The 21,649-nt window shown below is 40.2% G+C and overlaps 1 protein-coding gene across 2 annotated transcripts in view; it reads right to left on the reverse strand.

The window, feature by feature from the left end:
* Nucleotides 1-1,279: 1,279 nt before the first annotated feature.
* ZNRF2 (zinc and ring finger 2) overlaps nt 1,280-21,649 on the reverse strand; it is a 60,738-nt gene continuing 40,368 nt past the window's right edge. Inside the window, exons 3-5 of one of the 2 annotated variants that reach the window (XM_055803925.1) lie at nt 9,219-9,324; nt 8,392-8,469; nt 1,280-7,196 (exon numbers count right to left, since the gene is read on the reverse strand). In XM_055803925.1, coding sequence (XP_055659900.1) covers nt 8,412-8,469; nt 9,219-9,324 — 164 coding nt within the window. In that variant the 3' untranslated portion in view covers nt 1,280-7,196; nt 8,392-8,411. The other variant, XM_055803926.1, reaches the window with a different exon arrangement.

Here is a 21,649-nt window from a genome sequence, read left to right on the forward strand (position 1 = left end):
TAAGAAGAGACATTCCCTGACTGGAGAGTGAACTCCTTTCATTTTTCACACCTGCACTCCAGATAACCTTGGTGAAATGCACTTTGGTTCTGCTCAGACCACCCGCAGCTTCCCAACTAGTATAAGGGGAAGGGGTGTGAAACCACCCTCTGCCCGCAGCAGACTTACGCCGTACACCATCCAAACCCGGCATCTCCTCAGTAGCACACGGCTCATCTGCGCTCCAGTCCTCATCTCACTTTCAGCACAAGGGGCTGCAGCTCCTCAGCTGCTTCCAGGGTGACCAGGAAGATCTGGAGTAATAATGCAGCCGGCCGGTGTCTCCCGCATCCACAGCCACCAGTGGTGCTGGAGGCAATCCCACCTGTTCCTTAACGGCAGCCGCTGCCCCGGAGAGGTTTCGAGGCAGCCAGGCGGCAGCGCTCCGTCCTTGCCAGGGAGCCCAGCCGGAGAAAATTTAACACCCTCGGTGGCTCTGGGCAGAAATTCCCAACTCCAGCAACAGGTCTCTGCAGGAGCATGTCATAGTAGCCTCCTCCCAGCTGCGTAGGGACAGACAGGAGAGTGTTGGTGACCTTTGGGGACAAGGAAACCCACGGACTGCGCAGCCGCAGGTACACTGGCAGGGAGTCAGTTTTAAAGAGGAAGCTAGGAAGCGTTTCGGGAGGAAGCTGGGGGTACTTGGGTAGAGGAAACTGCTTGTTGAAGGAACAAGCAGTGTATTAAGCCAGCCTGACGGAGCTTACCAGTCCCTAGGTGATGAGAAAGGGCCGTTCGCCACCCCTTCCTCCCTCTTTTTTCTTTTTAAACCACCCATGATTTTCATACCTCCAGACCTGGCAGCTGTCATTTATGCTAACCTTGAAGGCCATCATGTCTGCTGAAGGCCACCAGAGGACACATCAACCAGAGACACCTCACCTCCAGCCACACGGGGAAAAGAGCAGCTACAGCAGCTCTGCCCTGCCGAGACCCTCCTCTGCCAGCTGGATAAAAACCCATCACAGAGCTGCTTTGTGGGATACGTGAAGAGTGAAAGGGGCTCCAAGAGGGGCCAGAGGCTGGCCCAGGGCATCTGCACTCCCAACTGCAGAACTGCAGACAGGCAAAGTAGTTTTCTAAGCTGCTTTTCTAGCTGTGACTATACACCATACGTTGTTTTCCCTTCCTCTGCTTCAGCTTGGTCTGCAGCACAGACATACAGAAGCTCTGCCCCAGCAATGCTTCTTTCACTAGTACTTTAAAAAAAATAAAAATCACCTGGAAGTGTGGAGAAAACTGTGCTTCAAAAGATTTATTACATATATTTGTACATATTTTACATGAATGGAATGTTAAACATACAACCTAAAAAATCAATAAAAAAAATATTTTCATTCATGATTATGTACTGGCAAACCACTGAAAAGAGTACCTTAGAACAACTTAAGTCAACTTGCAATCATACTGTTCAATTTAAAGAAAAAAAAAACCCACAACAAAAAAAAAGGTGGTTTACATTAGACATTGCAAATTACATTCCGATTTCTGGTCTGGGTAATGAAGGAAGACATCTTGTCCATCACCACTGCGCATACAGGTGGCATTTCAGAAGACAGTTCAGAGTTCCCTCTAACTCGTTGTAGGCAGGGTTAGCTCTGTGGGAAGAGGCGTATAAAAGAGGGGAATATGTACTCTGCTCCCTACCAGCAGGTACCTGCCAAAGGGTAGGGCGAGCCAGAATGAGATTTTTCATTCAAGTGATAAGGTTAATGCTGGATCAGCACTCGTTCAGTGTGATGCCGCAGCTTTTAAAATTAAGCAGTTCATTAAAACATCCCCTCTACAGCTAAGCCACCTCCCTTCTTCCTTGAAAGTTACAGTGCTTTGGCAATATCAGCTAGGAGGGAATTCTTGACTGTACGATATCAAAAAAACTTCAGCTTCATCTTAATATATACAGGAAGAGCACAGAATCACGCTTTGATGTCTCTTCCTGTTAGCATTTCACACCTTGAGAGCTTGTGACCCGTCGTGTTGAGAGGTGTTTACTATTAAATATAACAAATTAGCCATAAAAGGGACAGATTTGAGGGAAAACAAGAGGAACAGGATTCAGCAACAGATTATGTTCTTGCAATGTCGGGTTACTTACACTTGAAACTCTGCCAGAATCAAGCAAATCCTACTTATCATTGCAAAATCTTTGCCAAAGCACACCCAAGGGCAAAAGTCTCTCAAACAAACATACATAGATTAAAAGCTGCCAGAAAGATCAGCTAGCGGGCTTGCTGCCTTTTACTTCTTTGCACACTGGCAACTTACTAGATCAAAGACAGAACCAAGTCCAACCTTTTTCAGGTGCAGGATATTCCTATGCTGGTTTACCTGAGCAAGTCTTCAGCAACTAATAATGCCCCACAGTGAGGTCATTTTACAGTTTATCCCACCATCAGCTCTGACGTACTTAATTGAGAAATGACTTTACAGAACACGATGCAGCGATGCAGCAGCTTGGGAAGCCAGCCAAACTGTGCAGTAAGATAACCAAATGTAGCTTGAGACAACTTGAGAGTAAGGACTGGGGTTTTTTTCTACCCCCCCAACAGGCTAAAACATCTTCAACTTGACTTTAGAAGCAGGTTAATTTACATGGAGAAACATCAGAAGATTTACATTCAGGAAACAAGTCCTGGACATAGTTCTGTCACAAATTTCTCACGCAGAGTCTTTTGAATGACAAGAAGTTAAGTGGTATGAGCTGATGACACTGCTGCAGGAAAAAACACATCTGGCTGGGTTGTAGCAAACCTGTAACAAGTCCTCCTCTTCCAGCTACAACCTTACGTTACTTTTGTTGATGCCAATGGAAAGCCTGTCCAAAGACTGAGGGAATATGGCCTAAAATGTATCATGTCTTCAGCTAGGAAGAGAAGAAATTGATACTAAAATGACTTTTAAGCTTGGAAGGGTACAAAGTGAATCATAAAATATAGCACTCATCAAAAAATGAAACAATCCTCCACCGGCAAAGGCGAGCTGGAAGATCCCACAGCAGCACTTCTGCACTCCTGGGGACACGGTAGTCTCTCAGCAGGGAGCTCCCAACTGTACAGCAAAATGAGTAGGTACAAAACAGCAATACCAAACTTGCACACAAATATTCCCTTTCAATATGGGGAATCAGCTGAAATTCACAGAAATTCAGAGAGATCATGGCCTATATCAAAATCAACATATGCTTTGTTGCTGTTTGCGTAGAGATAGCAGTAACATTCAAGTGCCAAGTTCCCTGCTTTTGGCGGAACACAGAAGAAATGGAACAAGTTTCTGAAGCCCTCACATGGAAAAGGCAGTGTACTAAAAGCACTCGTAAGCACATCTTATGTATTAAACATTTTTCACCCGGAAACACCAAAGACCCAAATTTATGTATAAAAATTATCTTTCCTGCATTTGTTGAGATTTTAGTCTTCTGGGAGTCAGTTTCACCAGCTCTCCAGCCTTTCAGTGAAGTCTTAATTAAAATCCAATGCTTCTAACGTTAAGAACTAGGATAAATGTATAAAGCTCGAGATTCAGTCATAACCCCCCCTTTCCATCATAAGGGGGGGAGGGGAGGGAAGCAGGGGAGAGGAAAAAAGAAAGTCACAAGTATCCACCCATGTCTTTGTACATCACCTACATATTTCCCATTTCAAAATACTGCAGTAAACTTACCCTTGAACATGAAAGTTAAATTGATTACAAATAAGACCACCTGTTTTAGGCTTTATTCTTCCCAAAAATAAAATACCACACATTTGCAGTGTGCTTTGTATTTTCGCTTTTACGTCCCACAGACCTCATCATTGAATGTACACATTGAAAGAAAAGTAGCTACCTCCTTCAACTGGGAACTGTTATTACAGACATACTAATTTATAAGAGACAGGACAAGGGGTGCCCTGTGCTGACAGTAGCATGGCTCTCTTGGTATTGTATGGGATACAGTTATATACAACCCAACGCATAGCTACCTCCACTATAAACTTCAAAACACAAGTTGCTACGCAAGATACATGGGTATGTTACAAGTTCAGAGAAACCTCACATTTCAAGACAGCATGGAGTCTACTCTTCCCCTGCTGGCAAGCAGCATGTTTATGGCAGACCTGAGTATGGGAATTATTTCACACCCTTACATACTTAGGGAAGATACAGGTCAAACGACAGAAAGTACTCAAACAGCACAGAATTGGCAATCTCAAGATACTTACAGGCAAAGAAGCATATCGCACCGTAATCTGAAGTTATTGCTTCTTGTGGACAATTGTGGTATCCCTTGATCCAGACACACTTATTTGATGTTTACTTTCCCCTTCTGAAGCACGATGACTCAGGACCACTGTGAGGCTGTTTTTACAATGAAGGTGTTTCCTATGACTAGAGCTACATCTATAGCACGGTCATCGCCAGCTGACCAACACAGCTGGTGATAGAAAGCTTATGTAGGTGAGTTTCCACAGGCGTTTTCAAACCTAAGCATCACTCTCATGCTTCCACGGTCATTCTAGGCTTGGTCTATATTTTTGACACAAGAAAACCTCCCATAGCCTTTCAGAACAGATTTATGGATACCAAGAATGCCAAACTAGGATCTAAGACTGACCTCATATCAGTTCCTCAAATAATCCAAGGTATTGCTGCTCTGCTGTGCTGATGGAAGCAGCAATGGACTCTTGCCACACATCAGTGCAATTGCTAGTGGCATGCTTTTCAAATGCTGGTCCTAAACGTAGGACAGCAGTGATAACCACTGGATCTTAAAACCAGCTACCTGCATCTCAATACAGAAAATTAAGGTTTTGGGAAAAAAAAACAACCAACCAACCAACAGCAAAACCCCAAACCAAAAAAAAAAAAAGCCAACAGTAAATGAACTAAAAATATGAACTACCAAAACCGAGCTTAAATTGTAAACAGATTATAAAGTTTATAATATTTACCTACTTAAACCCCAAGCCAAAGGCTATCTATGACCTCAGAGCACAGGACACCAAAACACTTACCTACCCCCTTTACTTTATTACAGGTGAGTTTCTGTAGGCATGAAGCCAACAGTAAACATTAAATCAATGCAAATGCAAAAGCTGTACTTTCAGAAGACAGCAGGAATTTAAAACATTGGAAAAGTGGGCCTGCAGGCAACACCACTATTTGAGTATTACAAGTGCTGTAATTCCTCATCCCCTCCCTCGCCCCCATGATAATACAAGGCAACACAAGTAGTCTTGGATGAAAAGGAAACTGTACAGGGAACACCTGCACATTTGATGTGACTACAGAATTGAAAGTGTGACAAAATGATTCTGCTCCCACTGAAAAAGAGAATACAATAGGGCCCCATAGTTACAGGTTCAGCTGAAACCACTGATGCAAGCCCCAAAATGTAGAAATCGCACTGGTGATTATGACAATTATCTAGTTTAGACTCCTTTAGATTTGCAGCATAACAAAGGCATTTTACAGAGCAACATTCAGGAGGATATATTACCCAGGCAAGAATTGCTCTGCAAACAAGATAGTTTAGTAACATGCACTGCACTTGTTCTCCAGATAGCAGCAGTTGCTCCTGTTCTTTGCCCTTTTTGATATGAATCACAGTAGCAACAGAAAGAAATATGTACTTAAATGAAAAAAGAGCAGAATTATTTATGTACAAGAAAAATGTTCAAAGTGTTGTGCAATTTCTTTTAACCATTGAAACCCACTAAAAATGCTGTCACTAATAAATAGTCATAAACTCTTCCCTGTGCTGTGAAATTCAGAAGCTACTATGTTTAATTCCTGGGGGGGGGGGGAAAAAAAAAAAAGTATGCTTCTACACCCTGATACCTGTTCCAGTTTACTGTTTTTTTTTCTCCTCTCTTGTTTTTGAACTGCGATACTTTATGGGAACGAATACTTATCCACAGTTTTGCTTGGTGTACCCCCCCAGAGACATCTTGTGTTTAGTGGATCCCTGATGATACCAATATAATACAGTAAAATAATAATAATAACAATGATAATAAATTAGACAAATGCAGGTGCATTTTAAAAAAAACAACCCAAACCACACTGTCAGATGCTGGTCTCCACATGAAGAGACCATAGAATTAGACGCAAAGTACTACAGATCCTGCCATCAAAAAAACATTTAAACAAAGAAACAAAAACTTACACGTGTTTTAAAAATTGAAACACAAATCCCACCTCGATGTTATCTCGCCCACACCTATAAAAACCTCTTACTGTGCCCACATTTGCAATTATTCATTTACACCTCAGGAGGCAGCTTAGAGATGAGAGAAGTACAATAAAATAATTACCTGAAACATTTTTAAAAAAATACCCGTTAAACAAATTACCTTAACTGGCAGCACTTAAAATTGGTAATTCTTATTTTTTTTTCTGTTTAAAAAAAAGTTGCATAGCTGTAAGATTTTGCTTTGCTGCATTTTTTTTGTTTGTTTTTACTCACAAGCAGTAAAAGAGAAGTTTAAGTTACTTAAATAGCAATACAGTGTGCAGATTTCAACAATCCCTATAGCTTGATCAATATAAATTAGTTACCTGTCTTGGTTTTACTCTTTGGACTGCATTGTGACAAAGGTTTAGTTATAAAATTTTGAAATATAGTATTCCTATGCAGAGAAGTTTATGTTTTCTGTTCTTGAAAAAAGTGAAGAACATAAAACAGGGTGTGAATTCAGTAAATTAAGGTCACACTGTTAGATTATATTTAGTTTGCCATTTACTCCAGCCAATGAGAAGGTGAAAACGTTCCCACTCAAAACCGGGGCCATCCTCCTGCAAGGGTCTCAGATCGCACGTATCGAACATCTCTGCTTCCACTTGAGGCAGTAGGAAACATGTCCAATAACCTGCTTCTTCACAGAACCAGAAGTTAGGCTGAAATTAGGAACTTTGGCCTTCGATACAAAATAGTGTCAGCAATGTCTGTGGGGAGTCGATTGTTACAGAATGTGCAGCATTTTCAAAATCCCTGTGTGTCCTTTGCATGAGTGTTTGGTATACCAAGCAGTACTGGCAAGTAACTGGTGTCTGCAATGCTTTTTTCCATGTCACTGTTCATCTTTGCCTTTTTCAGCCACAAAGAACTGTTAAGTCTCAAGCCAGGCACGCTGTGTTCAGCAAGGGAACCTCACATCTCCTATGATCAGTGGAAGCAGCTGTTGAAAAAGCAGAAGACCAAGTACCATCACTTCAGCTATTTCAGTATATGACACACTCAAATAGCATGGGCACAACTACCGTGTTTTCCTTCCCCTTTTCCCTAAGCCCCCAGTTATCACCATCTCTGCTGTCAAAAAAAGCAGACAGAATTTAACATGAGGTTAGACACCCATGAGCATGTACAGAGACAGATGTGTTCATATACAGTATGCAGGCTTCTTCCACAATACAATTTTTGGGGGGCAACATAGGAAACGTGTTTGTTTATTAATTTTGACTAACACTGCCCTGAAGTTAAAACAATTATCCCTGTAGCAGGATACCTTCCCTCAGACTTCTTCTCTGCTACCCTTTTGACAACGATAGCACTGCAATGTGACCTGCAACGCAGATTCGTTAAATGAGATGAAAAAAATGAACAAATAAATGCCAATGAAGTCTTCAGATTATTTTTTTCTTAATTTCAATAGAACAATAAAACCAAACCCCCAGCTACCAGCCAGAATTTCAGACATCTCCATTTCCCTAAGAATTATGATGACTGTCAATGAGTTTTGCAATGCTTAGGGGGCAGTAATTTAATGCAAGATAAAGTTTTCGAGCTAGTCAACTAAAAGAATAAACCTATCCTTTAAACCTTTGTCACTGATTGCAGATCTGCAATCATTAACACAAAACATAAGCTGGAAAAATGTGAACCTCTGTAAGATGGGATGGATAGAAGCATGTTTACATTTTTTATTTTTTTATATATTTTAAACACTCTGGAATGCATTAACATGAAAGGGGTTTTGAAAATACCTAGTTTTAACTTTTTCATATGATTCCAAAAGCTTTCTGTCAGAAATAAATGCCAGTACTCATGGAACAATCCAAAATTACACAATTGTATTATTTTAATTTTGTTTCACTTCTAGAAAAAATACTCTTTAAAAAGTTAATGCTAAAGCTTTACTGGCACTAACTTGCCATTTTCCAGTACTAAAACTGGAATGCATCATTTCAGACCATGTCATATAAGGATGCAGAAACCTTTTATATATTGCAGTATACATCAATACTTACTGATTAATATTGCAGTTCTGAGACACAGTAGAAGATCCACAAATTAAAAAAAAATAGCATAAAGAGTTATCTCAGATAATTAAGATATTTATTGTTGAAATGTATGAGTCTAAAAATAAGTATTACCTAAAAACATGAATCTTGTCTTAATCTGATGGATGCTCAGGGCAAGATCTATTTACTTCAAACCATTCATCTATGCAGCTGTTGGATACAAGACAAAAATTAAAACAATTGACATTAATACCTCAGGAACATTTAGCACTAAGATACAAATATAAATTGGTTTCTCATAGTTTCAAATACTAGTAGGATTTTATGTTATACAAAGAAGTACATGTATATACACACATCCCTGGAAAATTTAATAATCCCAAACCACACAAATATTTGGATATTAAACACTGTTGAAAAATTTAATTTCTGAACTGTTAACATTTTCTAAGGAAGCATTTTACAAGTTACTATCCAGCTTTTATACACAGGTTATTTCACTACTAACACATTTATACTTCACTACTAACATCTTGCTTATATCATTCATTGACATTTTACTTCCTGTAGTTACAGACACTAGTGAAAACAAATATGAAACAGGTTTAAAAAGTGTCCTCTCCTCTCCCTCCAAGTCTATCAGCATTTCACAAAACTTAAGTACATGCAAATCTAAGCTCCCTCCCTATACAGGTGATTTTGCCTTATTTTTCCTGTGGGCTTTCATGCAAGCATGAGTAGACTACAGTAGGGAAAAATGACTTCAAAAACATTGGTGGAGATGCAGAAAGATGTAATTTTAAATACATCTTTAGTGTTGCTCCTATTGTTTCTTTGTTGTTCATTTTTTGAATATAAAAAGCAACTAAATTTTAGCACTCTTTTAAGCACCCCCTCAGAGGAAGTACCCAATAAATATAACCTTCTGGAATTGTATATGCATCCGGAGGAATACTTGCCCTTTATGATATATGCAGAGGCAAGGCAGCCGTGCTATAGTATCTCCTTGCTGCAGCTCTTCCAGGCATATTGCACACTCCCCAGCATCTTTACTCAGCACATCCTCTGAAGAAAGAGCACAAAGTTTAATGGTTAAAATGCAGACTGCTACAAGTGAAATGTTGTTTATTTGGAACATCGAGGACAGCTACAAAAGATACTCTTTGTCCTGCAGAAAGCCCAGTCAAGGTGAGGATCAGTCCCACACCAGCTGACTGAAGATTCCTGATGGAAGACCACTTAGCAGGTCAAATTAAAATATGGTTAAGATTCATTTCTCGCCTGAACAACACAGCTGTAGCTCAAAATGAAGTCAAGTAGGAAGACACCAATAAGCAGAAGAGGTGCAGCCATAATCAACAGCCAGTATCCCTTCGGAGTTTACACTCTCCCAGCAGATCCATACCCCACCACACAGGCTGCTTTGATCTGACCTGGGAAACCTGCACTCCGAACCACGCAGCCACAGCAGACCCATGCTGTGCCGCTGACCCCAAGAGCTAGGTAAGCATTGGACATGTTGGATTCTTCATACAGACAGTATGTAATGCCTTCAGGGCTTTGAGGATTCATGCTGGGTGGGTTTTTCCTAGCTGTACCTTCTTCCCTGTGCTCAGTTTTTACTGCGGAGGTTAAGTTCAAGCCTGAATCTAACATTTCTCCAGACAGGACACTGCAGATGGTTATCTAGATAAAGATATTCTTAATTTCTAAACACTTATCTAGTGTATCACTTAGCCTATCATTCACTTTTTCTACTCTTCTACTTATTTCTCCTCTATACATCTGGTTTTCTTTTACCAGCCTTGCCGGAACTCATATTTCACATCTTTAACCTCCTCCTCGCACCATGTCAACATGTTCTACCACATCCCATCCACTTTTTCCTCAATGTAAAATATGCAACTGCTAGCAACAGGAGTGGGAGTTTTCCATCAGGGAATGATAGTGTTGTATAGCTCTAAAGACCCTGAATTCCTGGAGATACTGAATTCTTTGCAGCATTAACGGGTCCCCCAAAAAAGGAGGAGAAAGTAAGTTACTAGGAATGCACAAGAGCTGGCTTTCATAGAGAAGCTTCTGAGAAAATATATTATTTTTTAATAAAACCCTACTCTCTTGGACACTTCTCTTAGCCAGAACATGGGATGCAGAATTTGGTCTTAGCACAAAGCAAAACAGGAGCTCACCTTTGCCGGGATCAGGTTAGCAGTCCCAGTTAGACATGACCTTGTACAGCGCACAAAGCATTCCCAACAAGGAACCATGTAGCAACCAAGCTGGCACTTTCTGGCAGAGGTGCACACTTAGCAAAGTGAAGCCCCCACATGTTCAAACTTCCACAGTTTCATGGGAAAAGCTTCCCCTTCTTAACCAAAAGGAGCCTGAAGGGACTATTTATGTAGAGTACAGTTCCCAGGTATGACTGAGAAACCACCAGCTCTACGCTATTCTCTCTGGTGGCTCCAATACTCACCACTACAGCATTCCAAATGCACAGAAAATGACAAGCAGACAACTAAAAAGTTATTGTGCCAGCAAAAAATGAAATGAAATTAGGTCTACCTTGTTTCCCTTAGAACGACAGCAAGCCGTCTTGCAGGTGCGTGGGTTACTAAAACAGTGCTTATTTCAGTCTCTGCTATACTCACTGGTTATGCTAAAAATACTGTATAATACCACGTGTGGCATTTTGAAAATATTCAAAACAAAATAATAAACAATATATATCCACCACAGTGAAGAAATAAAAAATGTATATTACACACAGTAGTATTATCAGCAGACATCACATTAAGAAATGTATTTTGTCGTTCTATTAGAAGCTGCAAACTTCTGAGAACATTAAAGGTACCCAAGAGACAAAGCAATTTATAACAATACAAAAGATCTTTAAGAACTTTTATCTGTTGTTACAAAATCCTGACACTAAGAACTTGCCCAGAAGAGGGTGCTAAGGATAAATACTTCCTTGAGGTTGCTGGGGTTTTGTTTTGGTTTGGCTTTTTAATATGAAAAGTTGCTTTAATATCTGACACCAAGAGGCAAAGATTCTCCAGACAGCATTGTCCTGCTACAGAGATATTAATCTTTGCCTAAGGCACTCAGACACTACGCCCCTAGACTGTCTCTTTGCACAAGTACTTTGCCAAAAGTCCAGTGAGCAGACCTACTCTCTTCCCACAGCTAGATTGCAGGAAGAGGTGCCATTAATAATTCAAACATGTATCATATACACAGAGCATACTTGTTAAAAAGTTATTTTTCCAGGAGTCACTTTATCAGATCAGCAGGTGGTACCCAAAACAAAATGGCACTAAGATACCTCCAGTGAATTAAACCCCAGCCTCCATCCCTCAGCGCTCTCAAGAGAGAAGCGTTTAGTCAAGCTTTGATGACAAAAGTTAAAAATCTGTCCAATAAAAATACAACTTATAGAAGAAAACATTCCCGTGAACTGCATTCCCATCATTCTCTATTGTACAAGTCTGGCTTATTGTGCACTCCCCAGGCTGAACAACGCTTGGGTCTGAACTCCCGCTGAGCAATTTAACAAGATTCTGCACCTTTTGGCTAACGCTAGGGCAAGGTGCCAATTCAAACATTTGTATTGCCCACCAGCCCTGGCGTAAGAGTCTGAGACTCCTTTACTTCCCTCCAGTGCTCTCCCCAATGGCCACTGGCCTCCCTCTTGCCAATACTGGCCCTACTGCACAAGTCCTAGGCAAACAGCTTGCTGCTCTCCCTGGCTTCATCCCAGGCTCTCCCACTGGGATGAGCCGCTGGGCACACACTGGGCTTTGTCTAGTCACGTCAGAAAGAGCTGGTGTGAATGCTGACAGTGGCTGGCATGGCTGGGGCCTCAGAGACATAGTTCTGAGTTCTGTCACCCCTGCAGAAGAGACTTTGTTAACAGGTCTCGATGCCTTTCTTCCTCTGAAATAACACGGAGACAGCATTCCCTACTTCTTCTGTTAACCTGACAAATCTTACCAGGTTCATGTGCAAGACAAAAGCATTAATACTGAAAAAATTAGTACAAAATACCCAACTGCTATAAATGCCCACATGCAACTTGGCACTGCACATTAACAGACTCCAAATCCATGTAATTATGCTCATAATTGATACCACACATAGAGTGGTGACAGCAAACCCAAATCCTTCATGGACCTATGACACTTAGGGACTGACTCCCTTTTTAGGTGATTTGGATCACCAATCCCAGATAAAGAAAAAGGAGTAAAAGGAAAAAAAATTAGACCTGCATCCGGTTAGAATTTGTTCTGTACTTGTTCCATACAGCACTCTCCTGTACCAACACTGGCTTATACCAGATGGAAGTCAGTTTAAGGGCCATTTAACGCCACCTTTTAAACATATCTGTTACAGAAAAATGTGTAAATCATTTTGCACAGAACCACTGCAGCCTGAACTGGTTTTTTGTTTTCATATCTTCCTGCAGCAGTGATTCAGCAGATACATAGTATTCTTTTTCTTTTTCTCTTAGGGGAGAAAAAAAAAAAGAACAGTTTGGGATTTCATCAATGTTACGATTAAAACATTTATGTGAATATTACCTAAATGGAACTGGGAAGAGGAAATAAGCAGAGGCCACATTTTTCCATTTCGCCCACACATGGGTACATACACAAACACTCGCCGCACCCCCACATCCATCTGCCTTGCACCAAATAGTAGGTAAACACTCCTCCGCCTTCCCAGCTATTTGAACAAGTACTCACTAGCCAAAGGCTGGTGTCAAAGATGAAATCTGGCAAAAGAGCGTAGTATTTCCCTCCTGTGTCTACTCAAGTACTTCTTCCTCCTCCCCTCCTCTATCCCTGGTTAATACTACTACTGTTTTAACTTCTGGTCATCAGTAATTTTTCCTCTTAAAACTCTACTTTTATCTTTACCGAAAAATACATTCTACTCCACTCCTACATTTATAGCACAATAGGCAGTACTGAATTAAAATACAATCAACCTGGCAATTTTGCACGTACTTTACCAACTAAAAACTTTTTCTGGAACTTTTGAAAAATATATCCAACAACTATCAAAGCCACCAACTGCAGACATGGTTAAAATCATAGGCAATGCCTGTGATAAAATAGTTTGTCTTTAAACAGAGGACAGCAAAAGCATGTGCAATACATATCTTACGGATTAAGTCACTAAAATCTGTGCTACTACTTTTTGGTTTTTCTTTTTAAAAACAGACAGATATGGCCCTCGGCTCAGGAAACACCAAGTCACAAATCACAGAGATGGCAATAGTATATGGGGAAATATCACCTTGTAGCTGCAGTATTTTATTTCTCTCTAGGCATTCACTGGGAACAGAACACGAAGTTAGAAAGACCTTTGATCTAATCCAGTATGACAATTTTTCAAAATACTTGTATTTTTTCTAAAACTTAGCAGTTTAGATGTCTGTGGAAGGTGCCATCACAGCTAGCATAATAGTGAAGGACACCACAAAAGTACACCCTTTCAGGAACACGACTGAAACTTAATTGGAATATACTTCTGAACAGTATCTTACCAGCACTGTTATTGGTAAAACAAGACCTGTAAGAGGTTAGAAAAAATATTGATGAAACTTCCTTTAGATAGTACACATTACCATATATCTGTTACAAATTCCAGAAATAATTCTTCCAACTTCCAAAAATACCAGAAACAGTTCTTATTGCTCTAATACAAGCAGCTCCTCTAGATCAGATTCAAAAGGGAAGATTTTTAACATCTAGTGTTAATACTTGAGCCATGGTGAAGTGGTTTCCAGGATTCACAACACCAGAAAGTTGAGCACGTGGAAGTTCAGAATTCAGCTCTCCTGACTTCAATCAAAATTCCCTTTTATACTGCTGAAAAAACTAATACACATATGTTATTCAAACAAGCACTTGTTGCAACTTTTTGTGCACTTCTGACAGGCAGAATAACCCAAACACCATTGCATGACTTGCATGGTAACACCTGGAACTTAAGCAATGTAAAAACATCTTCCCCACCACAATAAACAAAACCATAACCTCTCTATACAAACTAACCAGCTACAACACGTGATACTTCCTCCAATACTGACAGAGTTTGATGAATTTGGGGAGTGGGGTCGTTCGGCATTTCATTCTTTATCTCTTGCAATATGGTAGCCCATTACTGGCCTGAATTCCCTGTTCAAAGTCCAAGAATTATCCTAGTTTTTCCCTTCCTTCTCGTCTTGCTGAGTGTTGGTCCAACACTGAGATATCTATATATGAACAGAGACTTCCTGCACAAACGTTGCCTATAATCTTCGGTGCTCCCTCCTCTTAAGACAAAAAGGTAAAGGGGAAGGAACACACAAAACAAAGTGAAAGTCACACAAGAAAAATATTGGCAGAATCAGGCCTAAGTGGCAATACTTGTATCACAACACACACTGAGCTAGAGGGAGGTGGCTGCAGAAGTTTCATTGTTTCTCAGCTACCCCAATGTCTGAAAAACTGGATTTAGATTTTTGTGGGACATTCTCAGCTTTCAGAAGCCAGTTCTGAGAAACAGCTAGAAGCTTCCTGTTCAGACAGATAAAGATCAGGTGAACAGCAAAGAAAAAAATACTCACTTTTTGTTGAATAAAGATAGAAACTGAAATAGTAGCAATAGAAATACATTTTAGGGAGCAGGTTGAGTATAAAAGCCTGTATAGTCCTAGCTACCTGGATGAATTCTAATTAGGTAACCTAAATAACATAGAGGGGAGAGGGATTTGTGCACCGAGGGAAACAGTTCTTTTGTAAAGATGTTTGCTTCAGTGGCCACAATGGAATTTACCCACAACTTTTAAGATACATGGTGTCAATACAAGCTACAGTTCTGCAAAAAAAATTTAAATCCCGGGTTTAAATAAAAAACAGCTTTCACACAATGCCAAATTCAGACACCTTGCTCATAGACAAAGTCAAGCTTGCGTCCCAGAATTCCCAGCAAAGAGCTAGGCTTTGAAAAAAGGCCAAGTAGTCTGCGAAATAAAGCTCCTCGCTTCCGAGCAACAACGTCCACAGCCACTCCTATGCTGTTGTGATCAGTGTACCAATTTTCTCAGACCATATTTATACTTCTGGTAGAAGGTGCTGGGTGGCATAGATACCTCTACAAGATAAATTTTATCAACCCAATTGGACGTTAAAAGTCTTGTGCTCCTATCTTGAGGCATTGCCAGAGTGACTATGCGTTTCCACAGTGATTAAAGATTTGTTCTTGATACAGAGACAATTATCTGATTGACTCCAAAACTTCTGCTTAAGCTACAGTCTTTCCAACTTCTGTTTAATCAGTCTGCTTGCAGTTTGAGACACCCTTGAACACTAAATCACCTCAAGACAGTTAAATGACTTTCTCTTGTTGCACTGACTTCTAAAGATAAGTTCTGCTCACCACATTTGTAAGTACCATGTCCTTAAACTATCAAGTTTTAGTCTAGAAAGGGCCAAAGAGCTACATCTGTTCACAAACAAACCACAAATAAACACTCTTGTCCTCCAGAACGCAACGTAGAGACTTTGTGCCAGCCTTACCCACCCTGTACTAAGTCCCCATTCCAACTGAACTGATGTATATTTGTGTTTTGAATGACCCATGGGGTACACTTGCTCTTGAATAGTCTTCCTTGGCATGCTGTGTTTGTCCCAAGGCTTCCCGTGCCCCCCTTCAGAAATACTATTCCTGAGAGATGAAAATACTTCTAAAAATTGTCTCATCCAGAGGTGACTGGGTAAAAAAGCCTTGAGTGCAACAGTACCAAACTAGTGCCCCCCTGTGAAACCCCATTGTGAATGGTGCACCCCAGCACATACTGTCTGAAACAAAAGCTGTTTATTGCAGTGCATGGAACAAGGAAGCTGCCTTTAGGCTGTTTTCTTGGGTTTTAATCAATATTGCATGACCTCTCAGGTTATCGGGTATTAATCTTGAATGTCAGGAGTTAAATCAAAAGTAGCATGTAAAGGGGCAAACCCACAAGAAATGAAACAACTGCAAAATAAGACTCCTTAGGAAACAGTGTAAGGAACGATCACTTTGGGAATATCTCCTCCTTGGCTCCATCGGGTAAGAATGATTTACACTTCTCAAGGCTGAGTTTACCATCAAAGAGGATCTTACACCACAAATATGCTACAAAAGAAGGAGTGGTTGAGTAAATGGCCAGGGGCAACCAGCATGTATTGCTGACAAGGAGTTTGCTGCAGCTAGAGGACTGTTTCTTACAGGCAGCTGGAGATAGCTGGAATGAAGGAAACTTACAGAAGCAGGCAAGAAAGAAGAATACCAGTGCAGGATCCACACATGCAGAAATTAATCATTTTTATTCTTATTTCTTATCTTTGAGAGCAGAACAAAGCAAAATATTTAAGGGCTACTTATATGTACCTGCCAATCTGTACCAGTACTAAGAAATGGCTATGACAGTTGAAAATGAGTTTAAGCCTGTTGAGAACTTGGGACTGCAATCTAGAGGTCCAGTCCAAAGGAGGCTGAACCATACAGTTCCCCCCTGAGCAATAGGCAGAATTTAAGTCTTGTCACTAAGGGGGGCACATTCAAGAAAAACAAGAGAGGCCTGAAGTCCAGTTTGCTTTGTGTAGCAGTTTACTTCACCAATGGTAAAAAGCCCAAAACAAACAAGCAAAAAAAACCAAACCCAAACCAAACCCCTCAAAACTCCACCGCAACCAACCAGGCATAAAACCCCATGAGTATTTATCTACAGAAGCTTCCTTCTGGGAGTAAATCACTTGGGAATCAGTTAATAAACTAATGAAGAAAAGACCCCACTGTGGTCAGGAGGAGGGTGAAGAATTCCTTTCTTATACCGTGCAGAGACAGTTCTCTTCAAATAGCTTTATGGTCAAAAGAAAGACTTAACTATGATGCTGTAAGTCTGTTACAACGAGCAGCTTTTCCAGATCAAGAGTGGACATTAACACCAAGTGTTCACAAAGACTGGGAAAGTAAAGCAGAGCATGGACGTGGCAGAGTAGGTACAACAGAAGATGGTTGTTTGATCAAGCTGAAAGACAGTTCTAAATTGGAAAAGATCTTGCAAATGCAGGGCATTGATGTGACAGTACAAAAGGATCCCCACCGAGGTTAGGAGATCCCTCTTGCTTTGCCAACTTTTTAAAGCGACTAAGCTGATTTTATTCCCAACAAGGAAGAACAAAAAGGTTGCAGAAGACATTTTTTCCAAATGGCAAGGTTTTAACCATCCACCATCACTGAAACCATGGTCAGAAGCCAGACAAATTGCTTTGTAATGATTTTCAGTTAAGAATTTTCATTCCAGTAACAATTGGCAATAAACAGTGCGATGGGGATGTGTTGGCCTTGAAATCTGTGGGAACTCTCATGCACAAAATATAGGTGAAGTGGCCGCATTAGAAACCTTCATGGAAGGAAAGGGTAGAGCAATAGCATCCCTGAAGAGCAAAGGCAGAGGGGGAATAAAGAGAAAAAGCTCAGATGCAGTTAGCTACCCTGTTACTCTGGGCAACTTAGGTTACTAAAATGGTGACTTGTTTTAAAGTTGGATGTAGGATTTGATTCAGTGTTTTGTTCCCTTTGTCCTTTTTCACATTCCTATTCCAGGCTTCCTACAGGTGCCCTGAGCACAACTAGTTTTGCTAAGTCTTTTTTCCAGTCTTTTAACATTGGCCAAATAATTGACTCATTTCTTTGCAGGCCTGTAGAAGACTTTGGTTTGATCTGATGCAAAATGAATGCATAGGGTGCACTAAGGAAGATGGCATGAAAGATGGAACTACAAGCCTAAGCTCAAAACAGGAGGAGAGGAGAAAAACAGGTGTGTCTGACTAAGACACTATTCTTAGGGAAGATACAATGCATTACTGAGCAACACACAATGAAAACACTGGTGCCAAAATTCAGCGTGCCTAAAGTCTGGCTTATTAGCCCCAGTGCCAGGTGCTAGGTCTACAGGGTGCTTTTCCCAGCAGGCTCGAGATCACTCCTCTCCAAGTTAGAGCTGAATGTCTGGTGTCAATGTGCATACCCAGAACAGGGGTATAAATCATAATTTTTACTTGTCTGCTTTTTCAATTCACAGCAGACAGATTGCTTTTTACAAGCTATTCCTATTTTAAATGCAATTATCCTGGCGATACAGATGGAATGCAAAACATGTCTGAATGCAAAAAGTTCTGATAACATCAAATACTGAGTTGGAGTTCTCAAAGTTATCTCTGTTTTTCTGCTCTACACTAACCTGTAATCCAGTATTATAATTTGTTCCAGCAAGCATAGAGATACAGTACTTCTGGTGCTAACAGGTACCTACAAGTTTTTACTATCCTAGTAAGATCGCAAGTATACGGATCTTTAATTTCAAGGCGAAAAACGTCAACAAAGTGCCAATAAATCTTCCTTTGTATTTTAAAGCATATAGCATCAATGTATAGATCCTAGCAATTTAAGTTCAAGAAAAAGCACACACATAATTTCAACAGCATTCAGCAATTATGATAATTCACAAATAATAATACAAAAAGATTAACATGGGAGATGTGTCAAAAAGAACCCTCCAAAAGTCCCCAAAGACAGTTCTCCGGTATCTGTTCAAAGTTTATGCACACAATCTGGCAGTATATTTCTACAGCTATATTAAGTTTTATTTTTATTCTCATTTTTGAAATCTAAATTTCAAAAATATTGGACATCATTAAGACAACAAGGAATTTCAGCTAATAAAGCCATAGACTGAAACAGACTTACTTGGAACTGGGGAGAAAAAAAAAAAAAAGATAAAAGTGTTAATCAAACAAATCCTCCCCCTGTCTCTTCATTCCAAACAAACAAACATTACTTATGGGCTAAAAATTGTCAATGAAAATGACATTACTGCTTAGCTACACGAAGGCTAACCAATACCTAAATATTATATGTGAAGTCTATCTAATGAAACTTTGCACAAGAAAGGAGGGGATGAGGAACGTGGTCAAAATGAAGAAAATTTGATATGGCTTTAAATTATGGATAGCTCTTAGTGCAGGGTTAAAATGGAAGTTGCCTGAGGTTTTTATCAGCAAACTTTAACAAGGTTTCATAAGAGTTAATACAGTTCAGCACTAAATGAAGTTCTTCCTGTTTCAGTGTGTTAGAACTTGGGGTTATTTTTGCAGCTGAAGAAATCTGTAGCCATGTGAGACAGTTACGCAAACTTCGGGAAGCAAGGAGGTTCCTCCAGGGATGGTACAATAAGCAGTATACAATCAATTTAATTCCTGTCAATAGGCAGTTTACAGCTTGTTGGAGAATCACTGGATTTTGTTAAAAATACTAAAACCTGGTAATCTTTTCTCCTGTGTAAGCAGTGAAAATAATCCCCAGTTTAAAAGTGAGAGTACTCTATCACATTAACAGTGTTTTCACCCAGCTTGTTTCTACAGTGTTAGGCTTGTTCTACAACTGAAACACCCTGCAAAAGCAGGGCTGACTTCTTCTGTCATTGAAGAGCTGAGACTGCAACTCAGAAGCACAAGACTATTTAAGTAAGCAAAGGGTAGCAGGTTTTAAAGCAACTTTTTAATCTGAAGGAAAAAAATAAATTGCAAATGACATTTCAGGTCATTCAATTGATCTGCCCTTCAAACAGTTTCTAAGCAAGAAGTGCCTCTTACTCTTTTATATTTCTTTAGAAAAAAAAAACCTAATCTGTGAATAATCTGTTCTAGTTCCTGCAAAACAGTGAGGAATTCAGGGAAGGAGATACCATGAAATTCCTACACAGATCACTCAATCTCAGCAAGATGTAGTTTGACATTTATTTTTAAAAACCTGAAGATTTCAAGTAGTTTTATTTCAAAATCCAGCCACTGAAACTTATTCTCTGGGATTAGGGAATGCTGTATATTTTCATGGGTTTTGTTTCCACAGAGCAACTACAAAAAAATAAGTCAGTTTGCCACTAACGAACGAGTAAAATCTCAAGGTTTTAGAGGTATCAGCTTTAAAGACCACAGAATTACCATACAAAACCAGGAACATTATTTCCCCCGAAGCTAAATTCCCAGCAGTCACAAGACTGCAGCAGTTGCAGACACGATTTATGACATCCTCTGAATGACCTCTCAGAGCTAAAGACTGATTAAGTGTAAGACATGGAAGGTAGCTCCTGTCTGCCCACATCACATGATGCAGTCACAGCACAGTAAGCGCTTGCTACCAAGCAAACAAAACTGTCCCTTAGCTTTCTACTGCATGCAGCACTGCACTGCCATTATGTAAGAGAAACACAATGACATACAGCACAATATACTGGGTCCCCTTCTAACCCGATCTGAATCACTCCTCATGTCACGCGCAGATGTTCTTTGCAGCACTGGTTCACAGGTGTATCTGTCATTTTCTAGGACAAGAATTGTCATTTGACTTTAGCAGCACTGTCAGCACCAAAACCAGACAACGACAGCATCTGAGGTTAGGCATAGCTTATAAGGAAAAGAAACAACTTGAGCTATTCACCACATGAATGATCCTATTTTCTCTATTTTTTTTCAGAAACAAGCAGGCTTGTTCTATAGTTGTCAAAAGCTTTACTGTATTTATCCAGTGCTGCATATAAAATATTCCTGCAGCACTGTATGCATTTATATAAAGAAGATTCTAACGTGTCGAGAAAAAAATTGTTGCTCCGCTCTCAAGAATTGAATTAAGTATGAGGTGACATGGCAGCGGTTTTGGCCAGGAGTGATTTACGATGGCTCTGACGCAGGCAGTTCAGTCCAGCAGATTTAGGCCTGGCTCAAGGGAAAGTACACAGAGAATCACCCAGCAAACATCTTTCTCCCTAAAGGTTCATTAAAAGAGTAAATCACACTTGCAACAAAACAGAAAAGTTCAAGACGTGAATGGACGTGATCCCTGCAGTGTGCCCTCCTCAGCAGGATCCAAGCATGTCGGCCTTACTTCATTACAGCAACACAATTCAGAATCATCTATTGAGCATCCCCAACCCGAACCATGAAAGTGAGGTGTCATAGCTTCTTTACAAATCTGTGCCTCCCCTTCTCTTACATGAAATGTAAAACAAGTAATATTCACCTCAACCACCACCACCACTAAACCCCTGAGATTCTCTCTTACCAACATAAATGGGGCAGTCTGCATTTCTGGGAACTGCCGTTCCAGACATTCAAAGCACTTCCCTCTCAGTTACACTCTGTTCCCATTTTAGGGCCTTTCTTCACAGCCACACCATTAGAAATACATAGCTTGCTTTTTTGACTCCATAGCAAAGGGTTGACAGTTTGGAGGGATGATAAGGGACTGCAGCCTCTCAAAGTGCTGCAACTCCATGCTATCGCAGACTGACCCAATTCAT

This window comes from Falco peregrinus, chromosome 5, assembly GCF_023634155.1.
Source record: "Falco peregrinus isolate bFalPer1 chromosome 5, bFalPer1.pri, whole genome shotgun sequence".
Lineage (NCBI taxonomy): Eukaryota > Metazoa > Chordata > Aves > Falconiformes > Falconidae > Falco > Falco peregrinus.